General features: G+C 47.8%; 1 protein-coding gene across 1 annotated transcript in view; it reads left to right on the forward strand.

The window, feature by feature from the left end:
* The window catches only part of KIF13B (kinesin family member 13B), a 199,630-nt gene that overhangs the window by 171,896 nt on the left and 6,246 nt on the right, over nt 1-21,488 (forward strand). The window contains 3 exon segments of the mRNA XM_083494982.1: nt 2,639-2,772; nt 13,829-13,891; nt 18,441-19,458. Coding sequence (XP_083351108.1) covers nt 2,639-2,772; nt 13,829-13,891; nt 18,441-19,458 — 1,215 coding nt within the window.

A 21,488-nucleotide genomic window follows, 5' to 3' on the forward strand; every position in this document is an offset into this window, starting at 1 on the left:
ATGATTATTCTCTTGTGGTGATGTTCCATGTTAAAGAGCAATTTGGAATCTGCAAAATTAATTTCGTGTCCTGTTTCTTTCATGTGTTGGAAAAGAGAGGAAGTTTTTTCTTCTTTTTTGACGGCATTCTTGTGTTCTGCGATACGTGCATTTATTCGTCTTTTGCACCAACCAAAAAATAGCCAATATCCTCAGAAACCCCAAAGATAAAATCCAGTTGGAAAACCAAGGGGTCTATGAAATACCCTGCAAAGTCTGCCCAGCCACGTACATTGGACAAACAAACAGACGAATAAATGCACGTATCGCAGAACACAATCAACCACACCAGACCCAAACCCAGACCCTCTCCACAGATAAATTACAGACACCATCCAGTAGCCAAACCATAGTGGCACTTCCGGATGCTGCACCCCCCTGCAATCCCTACACAGATCTGGCTGGCACAGGGCACAAAACCACAGCTCGCCCCTATACACGAAGCCAAGCCAGAGCACAACTAAGTGCAGTACAGCCATCTTCTCAGAAAAACTCTTCACAAGCTCAAGAGGTCAACACACGAAAGCTTTAGCAACTAATCCACACTTAATGACCCACCTAAGTGGTACTCAGAATATCACTCAAGAAATCACTCAAGATATCCCTCAAGTAATTAAGGAACAAAAGAAGAAAAGACACACTAACCTGGGAACTTCCTCTCTGCCCAGAACGTTGGAGGCTATACACCACACCCCCTCAACAGTATTTATAGGAACTCAAACACTGAGATCCTGCTCTGTTCCAGTAACAAGAAGCCGAAAGCACCAGCCTGAAGATGACGAGTGAGACCTCGTCGAAACGTCGCCTAGACACCCCAACTCTTACACGGGAAGACACCCGAAGACACCAAAACCTGCATATATATATATATATATATATATACACACGCGCGCGCACGCGCACACACACACACACACCCATCTGGCTGGGTTTCCCCAGCCACTCTGGGCGGCTTCCAACAGAATATCAAAATAAAATAGTCTATTAAACATTCAAAGCTTCCCTAAAGAGGGCTGCCTTCAGATGTCTTCTAAAAGTCTGGTAGTTGTTTTTCTCTTTGACATCTGCTGGGAGGGCGTTCCACAGGGTGGGCGCCACCACCAAGAAGGCCCTCTGCCTGGTTCCCTGTTACCTCACTTCTCGCAGTGAGGGAACCGCCAGAAGGCCCTCGGCGCTGGACCTCAGTGTCCGGGCAGAACAATGGGGGTGGAGACGCTCCTTCAGGTATACTGGACCGAGGCCATTTAGGGCTTTCAAGGTCAACACCAACACTTTGATTTGTGCTCGGAAACCTACTGGGAGCCACTACTGTATGCCACTACTGCAGTCCGTGTTTTGTTAGCCCAAAAATGGAAAATGAGTGAGGTCCCAACCAAAGAAGAATGGCAACTTAAGTTGACGGAATATGCAGACTTAACATATAGAACAAGAGAACAAGAAGAACATACCGTATTTTTCGCTCTATAGGACGCATTTTTCCCCCTCCAAAAATTAAGGCTTGCGGATAGCAGCAAGCTCCGGGAGCGATCGCAAGGCTGAGCGCAACCTTGCCTTCGCTCCCGGACCCATTCTAAAAACGAGGCTAAAAACGAAGCCAAGACAGTTAGCAGGATCCATCCCGCTCGCTGTCGTGGCTTCTTTGCTCTTTGGGGCTTGGGGGGGGGGGATATAATTTTTTTCTTTATTCCCCCCCCCAAAAAAAAAACTAGGTGCGCCCTATGGTCTGGAGCGCCCTATAGAGTGAAAAATACGGTACATTTAGAGAAGATTGGAAAACATTTTTTGAATATATGGGGAATAATTGTGTACACCTGAAAATGCTGGCAGAATTAAATAAATTCAACAGTGTAAATAAGTTTTGATGGGTGTAATAACGGAATGCTGAATGGTATAGTTTTTTGTAAAATATCCAGGGATTTATGATACAGTGGTACCTCAGGTTACATATGCTTTAGGTTACATACGCTTCAGGTTACAGACTCCGCTAACCCAGAAATAGTGCTTCAGGTTAAGAACTTTGCTTCAGGATGAGAACAGAAATCGTGCTCCGGCGGCGCAGCAGCAGCGGGAGGCCCCATTAGCTAAAGTGGTGCTACAGGTTAAGAACAGTTTCAGGTTAAGAAGGGACCTCCGGAATGAATTAAGTACTTAACCTGAGGTACCACTGTATGTTAAATGAACCATGGAAAGAGAAGAAGGGAAGTCATTGATATCTTAAGGACGTAAAAATGAGTATTTTAAATTCCCAAACAGAAAATTTAATAGAAATTATATACAGAAGCTTTGCTGTCTCAGACACTGGAGGGAGAGCTGTCAGGGCTGGTAGCCACGGAAAGTCCTCTCCTACTCTGTGAATTTCTCTAACCCTCTTTTAAAGCCATCCAAGTTGGTGGCCGTCCCTGTGGCAGGGAGTTCCACAGTCTAACTGTGCACTGCATGACAAAACCTTTTCTTGTATCTCGGGACTCCTGGCTTTAACCAAACCAACCCAAAGACTTAGAATTGGTTCAGGGTGGGTTTTTCATAGCGCTGTGGGCATTCAGTAGGCAAAGGGATGGCAGAGTTTTGAATTGATTGTTGTCGTTGTTGTTGTCCCTAGGACTTGGTAGCCTGGCTGCATCCTACTTGAATCCTGTGAAGTCCTTCGTGCCTCAGATGCCAAAGCTGCTTAAATCCCTGTTTCCTGTACGGGATGAGAAGAAGGGCCGACAGCTGTCTCCCTTGGCGCAGCAGGTATAATAAGCGCGTGATATATGGGGAAAGGAGGAAAAAGGGAATTATGCAGAATTTCTGGTCGATACACATAATCTCCAACAGGCTTTGGGGGAGTGTGCCTATCAGGACTCCCATTTTCTGTATCCTCCAGCTATTATGGGTAATCACCCAATGGAGATTATGTATTTGGTTTTGTTGCGTTTTTATATTTTGCTCGAAGCCGCCCAGAATGGCTGGGGAACCCATTTGGATGGGCAGCAGAAGAATAACAAAACAACAACGAATATCATTGTTATTACGACTTGGAAAAGTGCACATTTTCCCTCTCCATAAAAAGATCAGCTGGCAAATGTGCAAAGTGGCCAGTTGTTATGCATATTAACGACACAAGTTGCGTAACCTCGTAACATACATGACAAGTTCGACACAGTGCCATTGCGAGGCAGGTTACTGACGATCTCAGAGGAGCTCACGAATCGGGTTGCAGGGCTATTGAAAGGAAAACTAAAATATTGCCACTCTTCCGTAATAAATGCATATTGATTGAAAGTCATAACGGTATTGAGTGTTTAGTGACTCAAGCTGAAAGGTTGTGTTTGGGTCAGTGTCCGGCAATCACTGTTTCTGGGCTATTTTATGCCCCCCTTTTTACTTGACGTGCTGTTTTTGTGAGAATGTTAAATATAGTACGAAAGGATATATTGAGTAAGTATTATCCTTCCCTAACTCATGCTAGTAAGTGATGGAGCAGAGCATGTTCCGCTCAATATAACTGGAAACTAGTTTGCAGATCCGTTTGAATCTTTTAGTTAATATTATTCCTGGTGTCCCCTTCGATCCCTCTTAAAAGAAGAAAGCCACAAGAGTCTGTCTGAGTAAAGTAACAAAAAGTTTACTCACATTTCAGTTCACGATTTGATCCCGGAAAGGCAGGCTTTCCTAAATAGTTACACAAAGAAACTCTTGAGTTAATCTCATATGGAGTCTGAACTCGTGTGCTGCTGGCTGAGATCCAGAAGACATAAAAATTACATTTGGAGCGCAAAATGGCTGCAGGAGAGCAGAATGGCCGCAAGTTTAGATGTATTCAAGTCTCCAGGGCCAGATGAACTGCATCCAAGAGTATTAAAAGAACTGGCAGATGTGATCTCAGAACCACTGGCAGTCATCTTTGAGAATTCCTGGAGAACAGGCGAAGTCCCGGCAGACTGGAGGAGGGCAAATGTTGTCCCTATTTTCAAAAAGGGGAAAAGAGAGGACCCAAATAATTACCGCCCAGTCAGTCTGACATCAATACCAGGGAAGATTCTGGAGCAGATCATTAAGCAAACAGTCTGTGAGCACCTAGAAAGGAATGCTGTGATCACCAACAGTCAGCATGGATTTCTGAAAAATAAGTCATGTCAGACTAACCTGATCTCGTTTTTTGACAGAATTACAAGCCTGGTAGATGAAGGGAACGCAGTGGATGTAGCCTACCTTGATTTCAGCAAGGCATTTGACAAGGTGCCCCATGATATTCTTGTAAAGAAGCTGGTAAAATGCGGTCTTGACTATGCTACCACTCAGTGGATTTGTAACTGGCTGACTGACCGAACCCAAAGGGTGCTCATCAATGGTTCCTCTTCATCCTGGAGAAGAGTGACTAGTGGGGTGCCACAGGGTTCTGTCTTGGGCCCGGTCTTATTCAACATCTTTATCAACGACTTGGATGAGGGACTCAAGGGCATCCTGATCAAATTTGCAGATGACACCAAACTGGGAGGGGTGGCTAACACCCCAGAGGACAGGATCACACTTCAAAACGACCTTGACAGATTAGAGAACTGGGCAAAAGCAAACAAGATGAATTTTAACAGGGAGAAATGTAAAGTATTGCACTTGGGCAAAAAAAATGAGAGGCACAAATACAAGATGGGTGACACCTGGCTTGAGAGCAGTACATGTGAAAAGGATCTAGGAGTCTTGGTTGACCACAAACTTGACATGAGCCAACAGTGTGACGCGGCAGCTAAAAAAGCCAATGCAATTCTGGGCTGCATCAATAGGAGCATAGCATCTAGATCAAGGGAAGTAATAGTGCCACTGTATTCTGCTCTGGTCAGACCTCACCTGGAGTACTGTGTCCAGTTCTGGGCACCACAATTCAAGAAGGACACTGACAAACTGGAAAGTGTCCAGAGGAGGGCAACCAAAATGGTCAAAGGCCTGGAAACGATGCCTTATGAGGAACGGCTAAGGGAGCTGGGCATGTTTAGCCTGGAGAAGAGAAGGTTAAGGGGTGATATGATAGCCATGTTCAAATATATAAAAGGATGTCACATAGAGGAGGGAGAAAGGTTGTTTTCTGCTGCTCCAGAGAAGCGGACACGGAGCAATGGATCCAAACTACAAGAAAGAAGATTCCACCTAAACATTAGGAAGAACTTCCTGACAGTAAGAGCTGTTCGACAGTGGAATTTGCTGCCAAGGAGTGTGGTGGAGTCTCCAACTTTGGAGGTCTTTAAGCAGAGGCTTGACAACCATATGTCAGGAGTGCTCTGATGGTGTTTGCTGCTTGGCAGGGGGTTGGACTCGATGGCCCTTGTGGTCTCTTCCAACTCTATGATTCTATGAAAAGACAGAGCAAGACAACAGCAGTGTCAGGACGAACTGGACTGGGAAAATGGCTGGAGTCAGCCAGAGCCACCCCATCTCCCAAGTCACATGCAAGGAGAATAGAATAGAATAGAATTTATACCCTGCCCATCTGGCTGGGCTTCCCCAGCCACTCTGGACGGCATCCAACAAAGTATTAAAATACAGTAGTCTATTAAACATTAAAAACTTCCCTAAACAAGGCTGTCTTCAGATGTCTTCTAAAAATCTGGTAGTTCTTTTTCTCTTTGACATCTGGTGGGAGGGTGTTCCACAGGGCGGGTGCCACTACCGAGAAGGCCCTCTGCCTGGTTTCCTGTAACTTGGCTTCTCGCAGGGAGGGAACCGTCCGAAGGCCCTCGGTGCTGGACCTCAGTGTCCGGGCAGAACGATGGGGGTGGAGATGCTCCTTCAGGTATACTGGACTGAGGATGTTTAGGGCTTTAAAGGTCAGCACCAACACTTTAATTGTGCTCGGAAACGTACTGGGAGCCAATGTAGGTCTCGGCGGCCGCTCCCAGTCACCGGTCTAGCTTCCGCATTCTGAAGCTCCAGACCAGTGGAACAGGAAGTTACACCAACTGGATTTCCCTCTAGGGTAGCAGGGAATGTTGCATTTGAACAAGAGAAGAAGAGTAGTTTGGATTTGATATCCTGCTTTATCACAACCCGAAGGAGTCTCAAAGTGGCTCACATTCTCCTTTCCCTTCTTCCCCCACAACAAACACTCTGTGAGGTGAGTGGGGCTGAGAGACTTCAGAGAAGTGTGACTAGCCCAAGGTCACCCAGCAGCTGCATGTGGAGGAGCGGGGAAGCGAACCCGGTTCCCCAGATTACGAGTCCACCGCTCTTAACCACTACACCACACTGGCATCCATTTGACTGCACCAATTGATTACATCCCACTGTTTTCGGTTTGCAAAATGCTCCAGCAAGTTCCCAAGGATTTGCGCTGGCTCTCTTGACATTTCCCTGGTGCCGACGTCGGTTCCCCTTTCATCTCGGCATGCCTGTAGGCTGAAGCCTCACAGGCAGATGGGGCTGTGAGGGGCCGGGCCTCGAAAGCCCCCGGATCTCATTCCGTGCGTGTCTTGCCTCGGGCGGGAGATCGCCGCCAAAGAGCGGCATTTCAATATCATCTTTTATTCTATTAAATCTGTAAAGGTTAGCTTTAAAAAGCAGCTCTTCGAGTTGCATATTAAGTATGCGCAATAACCCATTTCACGAGGCTGGAGAAGCACACTCGACGCAGTTCCCGGCCCGGGTCCGTGGCATTAATTACGCGGCTTCTTTCTGGGAGTCAAGAGGTAGCTTGGAGTTAACCTTCAGGAAACAATAACCAGCGATCGGTGGGCATCTAGCACTAGGCTAGAATTTATTGAGTTAGTCTGCAGAGCATCTCAAAAGAGCACAGACTTAAATTCAGAACTTCAAAGTATGCACAACATAGTTTCTTATTAGTAATAAAATGAAACGGAAATAAAATAGGGGAGATATACACATCTTAATGTGTAGATACTCCCAGAACTCGGAAGCTCCACAGCTGTTGGGGGAAATAGATTTCAAATTTATTTGTTTTTCTGTGGCTGCCCTCCAGGTCACGTAACAGGTTATTTATAAGCAACTGAAAGCTCCGTTTTTATTGCACATTCCAGAACTCCTTGTTCTGTAGCAAGGGATCTAGGTAGCTTTCTCCAATATCAGAATAAAGCAGAAGTTCAAGAATATAGAGGGGGGGAAACCCCCCTAAAATGGCTGCTCCAAAAAAATACCTTCAGCTCACTCTAAGCGCTGCTTTGCATCCCAAAAGGTAGGATACAAATTTAACAAGCATAAACAGGTATGCAGACAGTGAGCAACAGAACTATAAAAAGGGAAGACTTTGAATCGAAGAGACAAAAGGCTCTCCATTTACCGTATTTTTTGCTCTATAAGACTCACTTTTCCCCTCCTAAAAAGTAAGGGGAAATGTGTGTGTGTCTTATGGAGCGAATGCAGGCTGCGCAGCTATCCCAGAAGCCAGAACAGCAAGAGGGATCGCTGCTTTCACTGCGCAGCGATCCCTCTTGCTGTTCTGGCTTCTGAGATTCAGAATATTTTTTTTCTTGTTTTCCTCCTCCAAAAACTAGGTGCGTCTTGTGGTCTGGTGCGTCTTATGGAGCGAAAAATACAGTACATGGAGGAAACTCTGTAATCCAGCTTTCAATTCAGGGTAGATTTTGGATTGTCAAAACAGAAATCAGCTAAATTCTAGTTTGCATATCATAGACTTAAAGAATTGAAGAGTTGGAAGGGACCCCAAGGGCTGTGCAGTCCACGCCCCCAGCCTCCAGCAATGCAGGAATTTATTTATTTGTTTGTTTGTCCAAAATATTTCTTTTTAAAAACAATAATGATATTTATTAAGTTTTCCATTTTAACAGTCCAATATAAACCACTAGCATGCTTTCGAACTGCTAGGTTGGCAGGAGCTGGGACCGAGCAACGGGAGCTCACCCCATCGCGGGGATTCGAACCGCCGACCTTATGATCGGCAAGCCCAAAAGGCTCAGTGGTTGAGACCACAGCGCCACCTGCGTCCCTATAAGGGATCTAGATAGCTACCCCCAATTTCAGAATAAAGCAGAAGTTCAAGAATATAGCGGGGGGAATCCTCCCAGACTGCTGCTACAAAAAATACATTTTCAGCTCACTTTTAGCACTGCTTTGCGTAAAGTGCTTCTGCGCATGGCGACCTCTTTGTTGTCGCGGTCAGTCTTCCAAACACGCCAGCGTCTCTCTGCACCTGCGGTTGACTTCTCCCATGCTGCTTCTGCCAGCCATCTCCGCCCGGCCTCTGCCGGCCCCTGTGCTCCGATGTCTACCCATTGAACAAAACCTTTTGGGGGACCACAGGAGCTAGAATCAAAGAATTGCCTTGCTGGGGGCAGTTTGGACCTGGGGGGGGGGGGTTCCTTCCAGCTCTGCAGCCCCATGATTCACCATGCATAATTCTGCACGCCTCTGTAAGTCTGTGTTAGACTTGGAATGAACTTTGCTCTGAAGTGGTTGGGCGCCCTGTTGCCTTACGTTCTCTAGAGTTGAACTGCCACGGTTTTGTCAGTCTGTGGGCAATAAGTGAGTTTGTGTGTCCATGTCCACATCTGGACAGGTATGTCTCCCTCTCACGCCCAACAGCTGGAGACTCCCCCATCTCCATGTACCCATGGACACCCTTCTCGGCTGTGGCTCTGCCTGTCTTTTGGATCCACGGGGTTTACCAGAAGGAGAGACTGGGGGAATGAAATTTACGGATTAAAAATAGAAGCCACATTTTCCATTTGGCAAGTTGCAAACAACACTAAGTGCACATCATAAATTTTACCATTGTTGCTGGAACTGATGTTACCGTAAATCACATTAGTTGAAAACGCTTCGTGCAAAATGGGGTTTGGGCAGATGCGGCAGCCAATAAGTTTAATCAGTGCAGCCGGTTTTCTGTTTGAATGGAGTGTGTTCTGTCCCCTTTCCTGATTCCTGTGAGAGAGGTAGCAGTGGTGGCTGATGGCGATGATGGAGTATTTATTTATTAATTCTTTTAAAACATTTATATGCCTCCCTTCTGAGTGGCACTGTTTCACATGTCAATTTCTTTGAGTATACAACAGCAATAATAATAATAATAAAGTCTTCCCGCACCCCATGCCAGGAAGCTCAAAACATATCGGTCATTTTGTATATTGGTTTAACAAGATGTGTGGATGATTTAATCACACACATATGGAGGCATTAAAATTCCCACTAAAGAGATTGTTCAGTCAAGCCAGGCATTTCGATTTGCCAGACGGAATGAACCCCCTTTCTGCCCCCTCCCCACTGTTTGGGGGGGTTCTCCTGACCCCCTTGAGGCAATTCAGGGGGGGGGATGCAGTGGGAAGAGAAGGAGGGAAGCCCCATTGCACAAGGCTTCCTCTGGCAAGACTCATTCCGCAAACCCTACCCATGTTTCACCCAGAATAGTATTTTTAAAAACTCATTAGAAAATACCAGTGAAATCAACAGACCTTAAAAAACAGGTAGACATAACAAGAGTATCAAAATAGCTAGACATCACCTTGCCAACAAAGGTCCGTATAGTTAAAGCTATGGTTTTCCCAGTAGTATGGAAGTGAGAGCTGGAACATAAAGAAGGCTGATCGCCGAAGAATGGATGCTTTTGAATTATGGTGCTGGAGGAGACTCTTGAAAGTCCCATGGACTGCAAGAAGATCAAACCAATCCATTCTGAAGGAAATCAGCCCTGAGTGCTCACTGGAAGGACAGATCCTGAAGCTGAGGCTCCAATACTTTGGCCACCTCATGGGAAGAGAAGACTCCCTGGAAAAGACCCTGATGCTGGGAAAGATGGAGGGTACAAGGAGAAGGGGACGGCAGAGGACGAGATGGTGGGACAGTGTTCTCGAAGCTACCAGCATGAGCTTGACCAAACTGCGGGAGGCAGTGGAAGACAGGAGTGCCTGGCGTGCTCTGGTCCAGGAGGTCACGAAGAGTCGGACACGACTGAACGACTAAACAACAACAATAAATTGGAGGGTGGGTGGGTGGGTTGTTTAGACAGCTGAGGTGAAGTGAAAGGACTCACTTTCATTTACTAGTACAGTGGTGCCCCGCAAGACGAATGCCTCGCAAGACGGAAAACCCGCAAGACGAAAGGGTTTTCCGTTTGCGAGTTGCTTCGCAAGACGAATTTCCCTATGGGCTTGCTTCGCAAGAAGAAAGCCCATAGGGAAATCTCCGGGGACCTCTTTTAAATGCTGGCGGTGGGGAGCAAAGCCTCCCCCCTATCCGGCCTTCAGAAGAGGTCCAGGAAGGCCGGCGGGGGCCGAAAGGCTTTGCTCCCCACCGCCAGCATTTTAAAAGCAGTCCGGGATAGCAGGGAAGCGCTTCCCGCTATCCCGGACGGCTTTTGAAGGCAGGCGCGGGGGAGCAAAGACTTTTGCTCCCCGCCGGCCTTCAGAAGAGGTCCTGGACCTCTTCTGAAGGCCGGCGGGGGGCAAAAGTCTTTGCTCCCCCCTGCCTGCCTTCCCGGGAGAGCGGAGAAACGCAGCGCGTTTCTCCGCTGTCCTGGACGGCTTTTGAAGGCAGGCGGGGGGGGGGAGCAAAGACTTTCGCCCCCCGCCCGCCTTCAGAAGAGGTCCAGGACCTCTTCTGAAGGCTGGCGGGGGGCGAAAGTCTTTGTCCCCCCTGCCTGCCTTCCCAGGGGCTTTTAAATCGCCCCGGACAGCGGAGAAGTCCTCCGCTGTCCCGGGGCGATTTTAAAATGCCGCCCGCCAGCATTTTAAGATCGCCCCGGACAGCGGAGAAGTCCTCCGCTGTCCCGGGGCGATTTTAAAATGCCGCCCGCCAGCATTTTAAGATCGCCCCGGACAGCGGAGAAGTCCTCCGCTGTCCCGGGTTTTTTTAAAATGCTGGGGGTGGGAAGAAAAGCCCTTGTCCCCCCCCCCCCAGCCTTCAGAAGTGGTCGGGGGACAGACTGTCCCCGGACCTGGTTTGAAGGCGGTTTCCATAGGAACGCATTGATTGATTTTCAATGCATTCCTATGGGAAACCATGCTTCGCAAGACGAAAAACTCGCAAGAAGAAAAAACTTGCGGAACGAATTAATTTCGTCTTGCGAGGCACCACTGTAATTGAAAGACGGGAAGTCTCTGGGGAGAATGTGGACAGTCTCCCCCAAATCCTAGACTCTTCAGAAGGAGGGCGGTGGTGAGGCCTGGCATGAACTGAGTGCGCACCCTCAAACGTGAAGCTTCCCATGGCAAGCCATTGCGAGACCCCCAGGCTGAGTGCAGCTGGGCCGGACTCCCTGAATTCGGAAAGCTGGACAGCTGCTGATTACAGTGAAAAAAATATTGGAATACTCTAAATTATCGGTGCACCGAGGGGGCTCAGCAAGGTGACCCATAGCCCAGGGAGCGCACTCTGTCTTACTGACGTCTTGCTGAGGCAGTAAAGAACTCAGCAGGGTTGATAGCATTAATTGATAATTACGGCCAGCTCATTGATTGGAACTTGATCGATCAGGAAGATTGCAGGGTGGGAAAGTGGGCTTTTTACTCCTTAAGAATCATATCTGTCCCACCCCAGAGCCTCTAGGTGTAAGAGCTGCCTTCTCGCCCCATAGTTTGGTGAGTTTCCTCAGTCTCCAGACTCCTGTTTAATTTTGGTGGGATTTCAAAAGTTGAGCAGGTGGAGGGGGAGTTTGTGTCTAGGTCCAGAGACTCTGGGGGGGGGGGTGCAGATTTCGAAAACCATGCATTCTGTCTTTTAAATTATTTTTATGCCTAGATCTAGGTTTGGAAGGGACGTCTGTGGTTGTCTAGACCAGGGGTCAGCAACCTTTTTCTGCCGTGGGCCGGTCCACCATTCCTCAGACCATGTGGTGGGCCGGACTATATTTTGGGGGGGAAATGAACGAATTCCTGTACTCCACAAATAACCCAGAGATGTATTTTAAATAAAAGCAGACATTCTACTCATGTAAAAACACCAGGCAGGCCCCACAAATAACCCAGAGATGCATTTTAAATCAAAGCATACATTCTACTCATGTAAAAACACACTGATTCCCAGACCGTCCGCGGGCCGGATTGAGAAGGCGATTGGGCCACATCCGGCCCCCGGGCCTTAGTTTGTCTACCCATGGTCTAGACCAGCGGTTCTCAACCTGCAGGTCCCCAGATGTTGTTGGACTACAACTCCCATCACCCCTGAGCTCTGGCCTTGCTAGCTAGGGGTGATGGGAGTTGTAGTCCAACAACATCTGGGGACCCGCAGGTTGGGAAAGGCTGGTCTAGACCAAGCAGGGTTCCCCGCCCCCTTGCAAAGCGTCCTTTCCCTACCCGCCAACTTTCTGTTTGGCCTGCCACCGATTTCCACACTCTGGAGTTTCTGGAGACGGCAGCGAGCAGAGTAGCTGGTTCTGACCCCCCCCCCTCCTCCATTGGAAATTCAGGAGCGAATCTGTAGAAATAAGGACGCCGCAATTAAGGCAACCTGCTCTCGTATTCAAGTGCGTATCTCAGAAGGTACATCAAATAATTGAAAGAACTTCCTGCTCTCTAATTAGTCAGATTGAATTAATTTGGCATAATAGCATTCTTCGCGTAACTCGCGGGTTGGCTTCCGATGGAAGGGGGCCTTTCTGATTAAGCTGTTTATGCGCTGCTTAAGATTTAGGCGGAGGGGGATTCTGTTGGACTGATGGCACTTCTTAGGATCTCTGAGGTTTTTTGGGGGGGGGTCATGTGAACAGAGAGGCACCTTCTCTTTTAACCCCTTTGGTCTCGACTCCCAGCTACTGCTGCTTCTTCTCGTTTTGAATCCGTGGGGAATCCAGGCAGGGAGGTTTGGGGCTACAGCTCACCCCAGCTCCAAACTCATACCAGTGTGTTTGTAGTCAGTTTCACCTGGCAGGTACGCCACGCTGTGGAAGATGGAGGGGCGTTGTCTCCCTGTGAACTTCCTTATAGAATTAGAATCTCCCATTATTATTATTATTATTATTATTATTATTATTATTAATAATAATATATTATTATTATCATTATTTTCCCCAGCCACCCTGGGTGGCTTCCAGCAAAATATTAAAATACAATAATTCATCAAATATTAAAAGCTTACCCAAACAGGGCTGCCTTCAGATGTCTTCTAAAAGTCAGATAATTATTATTTCCTTGACATCTGATGGGAGGGCGTTCCACAGGGCGGGCACCACCACCGAGAAGGCCCTCTGCCTGGTTCCCTGTAACCTCACTTCTCGCAGGGAGGGAACCGCCAGAAGGCCCTCGGAGCTGGGCCTCAGTGTCCAGGCTGAACGATGGGGGTGGAGACGCTCCTTCAGGTATATTGGGCCGTTTAGGACTTTCAAGGTCAACACCAACACTTTGCATTGTGCTCGGAAATGTACTGGGAGCCAATGTAGGTATTTCAAGACTGGTGTTATGTGGTCTCGGCGGCCGCTCCCAGTCACCAGTCTAGCTGCCGCATTCTGCAATAAAATGGTACCTCGGGTTACAGATGCTTCAGGCTACAGACGCTTCAGGTTACAGACTCCGTTAACCCAGAAATAGTACCTCGGGTTAAGAACTTTGCTTCAGGATGAGAACAGAAATCGGGCTCCGGTGGCGCGGCAGCAGCAAGAGGCTCCATTAGCTAAAGTGGTGCTTCAGGTTAAGAACAGTTTCGGTTTAAGAACAGACCTCCAGAACAAATTAAGTTCTTAACCTTAGGTACCACTGTAATTGCAGTTTCCGAGTCACCTTCAAAGCCCCAGGTAGAGCGCATTGCAATAGTCCAAGCGGGAGATAACCAGAGCATGCACCACTCTGGCAGTCCAGAATAATGCCGTGTTTGGTTGCCCATGTGTTTAGGGTTGTCTTTCTTTTCCTCCTTACAGCCTGTCCCGAGAATTATGGTCCAGTCTGCCAGCGTTGATGCCACCGTAGCAAAAGTGAAGCAGGTAAGCCCTTTGCCAGGTTCTTGCTGCGTCCTGCTCTTGCATCTGTGACCTGGGTAGACCCTGGCGGAGATCTCACCTTTGCCACAGGCTCGCTCAGTGGCCCTCAAAAGCTGCTGACCTCTCGCCCCGCAAAGTCCCCCTTCCACACATATTCTGTGGGTGACAAGGCTGACACAACCCTGTGATTGCTGGAGGCAACATCTGCTCTTGTCTTCATATTCCTCTGGGTTAGCAAAAGCATCTTCCTGGTCCTCTTGGAAGGGCTGCTCGCCTCCAGTGCCCAATTTACATATAAGCTAAACAAGCTCTAGCTTAGGGCCCCGCTCTCTTGGGGGCCCCCAAAAAATTTAAAGGGGAAAAAAACCTGCATGTACATTTCCAAAATATTAGATAAAAAACAAATAAAATAAAACCTACATACAGCAACAGTGTTTTGTGTTGTGTAGGCTCCTGTGATGTAAGTCATGGACCCCGCCTGCTAGCCTGCTCCCTAAAATATCACTGGTTTGCTCATTTCTATATACAGGGTGCCCACATTCGGCTATTTGTAAATATTAGTAGTTTGCACCATATAGTTACACCTGTTATTATTTCATGTTATAGCAAGTTTCTAGAGACTAGATTATGAGTCTTTGTAAATTGTGTTTCTAAAGGAACTTTCGTTATTGCCAAATGCCAAGGTACTTGCATTATTAAGTTTGTTACGAATGAAAAATAATTTTAAGTTAGAGCTTAATCATTATTTCACTATTAATATACTTCTTCTTAATGGTATTTCACTATTAATATACTTCTTCTTAATTGTATTTCACTATTAATATACTTCTTTTTAATTGCATTTCAGTTCAGCAATCACTTTGATAAAATACATATTTTGTAATGTGCAAATGGCTTTAGATATGCATTAAAGGTAAAGGTAAAGGGACCCCTGACCATTAGGTCCAGTCGTGGCCGACTCTGGGGTTGCAGCGCTCATCTCGCTTTACTGGCCGAGGGAGCCGGCGTACAGCTTCCGGGTCATGTGGCCAGCATGACCAAGCCGCTTCTGGCGAACCAGAGCAGCGCACGGAAACGCCGTTTACCTTCCCGCCAGAGTGGCACCTATTTATCTACTTGCACTTTGACATGCTTTCAAACTGCTAGGTTGGCAGGAGCAGGGACCGAGCAACGGGAGCTCACCCCGTCATGGGGATTGGAACCGCCGACCTTCTGATTGGCAAGCCCTAGACTCAGTGGTTTAACCCACAGCACTACCCGCGTCCCTTCTAGATATGCATCAGGTCCATAAATTACCATATAGCATATATTCAACACAAAAAACAGCAACAATTTGTTGTTGACAAAGGACAGCTGGACATATAAAGGGCCCCATTACCTTCAGTAGCTTAGGGCCTCATGAAACCGAAATCTGGCCCTGCTTGCCTCCCGTGTGATGGGGCATCTTAGAATGCTGCAATTCCCCCCCCCCCCAATGACACGGGGACAACATAGAATCATGGACTAGAATTGTAGAGTCTAAAGGGACCCCGAGGGTCATCCAGTCCAACCCACTGCAAATCAGGAATCGAACCCACAACCATAAGATAAAGAGTCTCACGCTCTATGGACTGGGCTATCTTTCCAAGTCCCTTGCTTGAGCCCTCCCGATACTTACCTCCCCGTTCCCTGCAAAAGAGGGGGTTGTGGAGTGTAAAGTCATCTTAACAGGGAACAGCTTGGCAGGAGCGATTGATTCTTCGGAGTTTGTCAATGCTGTTGCCAAGATATATATATCACCAGGACGGGCTGTTAATCTTAGCAGGTGCTGTTAACTCTGTACCTTGCAAGTTTGTCCTGCCGCAGTTAACGCATTTGCGAAGGGCTCTGAGTTTGGAGCGCGGGACTCTGCACATCCTGGCGCCTGGCTTGCGCACGAGTGATTTATCCCTCCAGCGAATTTAGCCAAATAACTAAGAGAGACTTATAGATCTGGCTTGTTTCCCCCCGTTCACATAAATCGCCCTTTTCAAACAGCAGGTGCCCGTTCCCGTAATATAAATAATATTTCGGTAAATAATAGGGGGCATATTTATTGTGCTCCATACATTTGTATATTAATCCTACCAGGCCTTTCTGGAAGAAATTGGCTATTTGTAAAACTGGCTGCTAATGCACTGGGAGTTCAGATAATCCGCAATCTCACCGCTAACTCTCTGTGAATCATTTGGGCCCTGGCTTCTGTAATGGGTGCATGCCTGATCATTTTGAATTATGAAATGTAAGAGGATGCTGCGCAGATTTGTGGCCTGTTCTGAACGTCTAAATCTTAGAGAGAGTGTGTGTGTGTTTGTATGTATGTGTGTGTTAAGAACAGGTCTCAAGGTTTTTGAATAATGTTTTGGGCCTCCTGCTGACAGTCCGCAACTCTTTGGAGCGCATCTGGAGCTTTAAGAAATGGTTGTGGACACCGCAAAAATACCCATTTCACAGAAGTTGGTAGTGCTCAGAACCACCACCCTCGAATGAAAAGCACACAACAAACCTCTGCCCTCCTCAAAAAGAAATAAAAAACACTGTAAGATAATAGAGGAGGGAGAAAGGTTGTTTTCTGCCGCTCCAGAGAAGCGGACACGGAGCAATGGATCCAAACTACAAGAAAGAAGATTCCACCTAAACATTCGGAAGAACTTCCTGACAGTAAGAGCTGTTCGACAGTGGAATTTGCTGCCAAGGAGTGTGGTGGAGTCTCCTACTTTGGAGGTCTTTAAGCAGAGGCTTGACAACCATATGTCAGGAGTGCTCTGATGGTGTTTCCTGCTTGGCAGGGGGTTGGACTCGATGGCCCTTGTGGTCTCTTCCAACTCTATGATTCTATGATTCTATGAATAAAAACAGCCAAAAGAAAGAAAGCATCCCCGCTCCCAGCTCTCAGTTTTTAAAATTAAAAAATTGGCAGAGGAATTTTGATGGACCATCAGGAGTGATGTCTGAAGTTGCTACCCTGGAGAAGGCAGCTTCAGATGCTGTGGGAAATGCAGATAAGCGATTGCTCCCTCGAGGCCAGGGATGGAGAAATGTTTGGCCAAGACGGGCGCCTCACACTTCTTTTTGGCTCTATGAACTCATCCCTGGTGCCACCTAACCTTATAAAAAGAATTGCTCGGAATAGCCTTTTGCAAGACCCACTAGGGGAAATGATAACACAATACAATTCGAAACGGCAACAATTACTTATCAAAGAACCCCCCAAAAGCCTTAGATGACCTTTTTTTCTCTTCCAAAGTACCAGAGGTTTTCTTGCAGGTGGTAGGAGTGTCTCTGTGTGCCATAAGCATCTCCTCCCACCCCAGATATCACCCAGACCAGCTTTTGAGCTGCCACACCCTGCTTAGGAGCTTCCCAGAAGGAGCCATGGGAAAGAGAAAACCAGGCTTAGATCGTACACGGCGAAGCCTCCCTCTTAGGCCTGCCTTTTCCCTCTGCTTCTCTATTGTTGTCGTTTAGTCGTGTCCAACTCTTGACCAAAGCACGCCAGGCCCTTCTGTCTTCCCCTGCCTCCCGTAGTTTGGTCAAACTCATGCTGGTAGCTTCGAGAACACTGTCCCACCATCTCGTCCTCTGTCGTCCCCTTCTTCTTGTGCCCTCCATCTTTCCCAACATCAGGGTCTTTCCCAGGGAGTCTTCTCTTCTCATGAGGTGGCCAAAGTCTTGGAGCCTCAGCTTCAGGATCTGTCCTTCCAGTGAGCACTCAGGGCTGATTTCCTTCAGAATGGATGGGTTTGATCTTCTTGCAGTCCATGGGACTCTCAAGAGTCTCCTCCAGCACCATCATTCAAAAGCATCAATTATTCGACGATCAGCCTTCTTTATGGTCCAGCTCTCACTTCCATACATCACTACTGGGAAAACCATGGCTTTAACTATACGGACCTTTGTTGGCAAGGTGATGTCTCTGCTTTTTAAGATGCTGTCTAGGTTTGTCATTGCTTTTCTCCCAAGAAGCAGGTGTCTTTTAATTTCGTGACTGCTGTCACCATCTGCAGTGATCATGGAGCCCAAGAAAGTAAAATCTCTCACTGCCTCCATTTCTTCCCCTTCTATTTGCCAGGAAGTGATGGGACCAGTGGCCATGATTTTTTTTTTTTATGTTGAGCTTCAGACCATATTTTGCGCTCTCCTCTTTCACCCTCATTAAAAGGTTCTTTAATTCCTCCTCTTCTTAGCTCCTGCCAAATAACACTAAAAATACACCTTAAGGCAAATGGGAAGGCCTTTCTATCTCTTATCTCTCTCTGACCACACTCTTCTACACCACACACTTACTGCTGGACAGGTTTCCCTTTTAAACCGATGACAGCACATTACTGCTGATTCTTTCTGATCCAGCACTCCAGAGAAAGTATTGCAGGCTGATTGCATCAGCTAGCAAACTCAAGCCTGCAGACTTACTATCTCACACAGCATTCTGTGACTCCCGACACATGCCTGATATATAATTTTTTATTACCTTCTCGGTGCTTTGCTGTTTCCTAAACAGGTTGTAATTCTGGCCTCTCCGTTTGTGCTCTAGGTCTCCCAAGGGGAAGGCGCCAAGGAGCCCTTTGAGGTGGCCGCGCAGTTGACGGAGCCTGACCAGACCCCTGAAAGGACCCCCAAAGTGCCTCCACAGCCGCCCACAGCTGACATTCAGGCACAGGATTCCCAGGACGGCCCGCCCAGCCCCCTGAGCGAGGCGTCCAGTGGCTATTTCTCCCACAGCGTTTCCACAGCCACCCTTTCCGAGGCGCTCGCGCTGGGGAATGACACCCAGCTCCCGGCTGGCGGGCAGACGCCCGCCATGAGCGACACAACGCAGCCAGCTCCGGCCGCCCAGACTGGGGCCGCCGTGGATGTGCTGGTGAAACCGTGTCTCGCTTCCTCTCCCGAGCCTTGCATCCCTCCTCTAGCGAGAGATGATCCGGTCACCCCCGGCCTTAACAAAATGGACCAGGCAAAAACTAAGGGTGGCGGAGACCGAGGGCACAACGACGGCACCTCGAAACCAAAGCCCGTGGCCTCTTCCGCAGTTCCGAGCGAGGACAGCCCTCCTTCTTCCTCCCTGTCAAAGAACGACTCGCAGGTGACACAGCGGTCTGGCGCTCCCTCAGCTCGGAGCCCCCCTTTGGCAACCAAATCTCTCCCCGACGCAGGACTTTCCAGGTCTCCGGTTCTGGCCGAGCCATTGCCTCAGCCCGGCGTCGCGAGCTCCCCGTTCAAAATCCAGAGAGTCCGGACGTCGGAGCTGAGGTCCTTCTCCAGCATGCTGGGAGGAGAGCCAGCGGGGTTCTCGAGTTCCGAGGAGGCGGGAGAGGAGAGAGAGGGGTGGAGCCCGCAAAGCCCCGACCAGAACAACGGCACAGCGGCCAGCTCCTCCGAGGAGAAGCCGGACGCCACATCCGACTCGGAAGAAACCAACGAGGTCCCGGACTGGCTGAAAGAGGGCGAATACGTGACCGTCGGTACGAATAAGACCGGGACCGTGAGATACGTCGGGCCGACCGACTTCCAGGAGGGCACCTGGGTGGGAGTTGAATTGGACATGCCGTCAGGTAAGCGTGGCTGGGGAGGTGATGGGGTGTTTTGCAGGGTGGTGGCCGGTCTAGGGCAGGAGCCGCTTCCTCAGGACGGAGGAAGCCTCCATATCAACGAGATGGAGAGAACTAACTCTGAAACTCACCTACAGGTGGTACCTAACACCAAGGAAACTAGCGCTAATACGCCCAGGAACCTCACCAAAATGCTGGAGAGCGTTCACCTCCACAGGCACGTACATACACATGTGGGGGAAATGCACCAAAATCCAACTGTTTTGGACAACAGCCATACAAGAAATATGTAAAATAATTAAGCAAGTATTGGAAATCACCCCAGAACTGGGCCTACTAAACATATTCCAAGACAATAATGCCCACTCATACAACAAAGAACTCATAACCCACCTACTTTCCACCATAAGCAGACACTGGAGGGACCTGTCAGGAGTAAGCATGGACCAATGGTACCAAATAGTATGGGAAACAGCCCTACTAGAAAAATTAACCAATAAACTGAAACTGACATGGGGACAAATAGAAGAAGATACCTTCACCCCATTATGGCTCCCCTTTATCACATACACAGCCCAACAAGACAACGACAAGAATCCACCAACAGCATAAGAATCAATGTGGCTAACCTGATTGAAAAACACCCACCCACCCCACTCACACATGAAAACAAAGTTCAACACAGCCAATCACAAACAAGCAACCACATCCTAGGCCAACCACAATTTCTCTCACCACCAAAGGAACACAAGCGAATAGCAAAGAGAACCTGCACAAACAACGCTGACACAAAAAGCCACACATACATTAAGCAAAATAGAAATGTCGCCTCCCGACTACACCCACCATGGCCCCTCCACCTCTTCTCCGCTTTTTTCTTCCTAATGTCTCAACAAATGAAACTGACCTATGGAAAATGTAACTTGAAAAAAGAGACATTGGGGGGAAAACGAAACGGAGGAAGCCTTGGCACAGATTTGCTGTGGAAAGCGAGAGAGGCATCTGCGGAAGAAATGGCCTTAGCGGGTTCAAGCACGGAGGCTCATGCCAAGTTCCCAGTTGGCAGAATACAATCAGATTTGAATTGGTCAGGCTTTGTCCGGTAATTTATTTATTTAGGCAGTGGAACCTTTTGAACGAAATGTGTTCTGGAAGACCGTTCGACTTCCGAAGCATTCAAAAACCAAGGATCAATGGACGGCCGGCAAAATCTATTGGAAAAATGGAGAAACGGGCCTCGTTCAACTTCCGAAGTGCATTCGAAAATGGAAGCAATGACTTCCGGGTTTTCGGCGTTTGGGTTCCGAATCGTTCAGCTTCCGAAATGCTCGAAAACCGAGGTTCCACTGTATTAAATCTGTGTGCTGCAGAACTTGGCCACCCTTAGCGTTATCTCTGAATCCTTATCCTCTATTAGCAATTTTAAACGTTGAGGTTCAGACCCACTTGGAATTTTCCTTCCAGTAGCACCTTAGAGACCAACTAAGTTTGTTCTTGGTATGAGCTTTCGTGTGCATGCACACTTCTTCAGATACACTGAAACAGAAGTCAACAGACCCTTATATATAGTGAGAAGGTGGGGAGGGGTATTGCTCAGAAGGGTGTTGGGAATGGGTGATTGGCTGATAGGTGTGGTAAACCTGTTGACGACTGTTAACGACTGCAATTGGTCTTACAGGAAAAAGCAAGGGATGAGATGGCCAAAAATAGCTTTATCATGTATAATGAGATAAGAATCCAATGTCTCTATTCAGACCAGGTCTCTCCATGGTTTTAAGTTTGGTAATAAGTTGCAATTCAGCAACTTCTCTTTCCAGTCTATTTTTGAAATTCTTTTGTAACGTGACAGCTACTTTGAGATCTTTGAGAATGTCCTGGGAGATTGAAGTGTTCTCCTACTGGTTTCTCTGTCTTGTGATTCCTGATGTCAGTTTTATGTCCATTTATCCTTTGGCATAGAGGGACACGGGTGGCGCTGTTGGTTAAACCACAGAGCCTAGGGCTTGCCGGTCAGAAGGTCAGCAGTTCGAAAC

Source organism: Podarcis liolepis, assembly GCF_965112155.1.
Source record: "Podarcis liolepis genome assembly, chromosome: 3".
In the NCBI taxonomy this organism is placed as follows: Eukaryota; Metazoa; Chordata; class Lepidosauria; order Squamata; family Lacertidae; genus Podarcis; species Podarcis liolepis.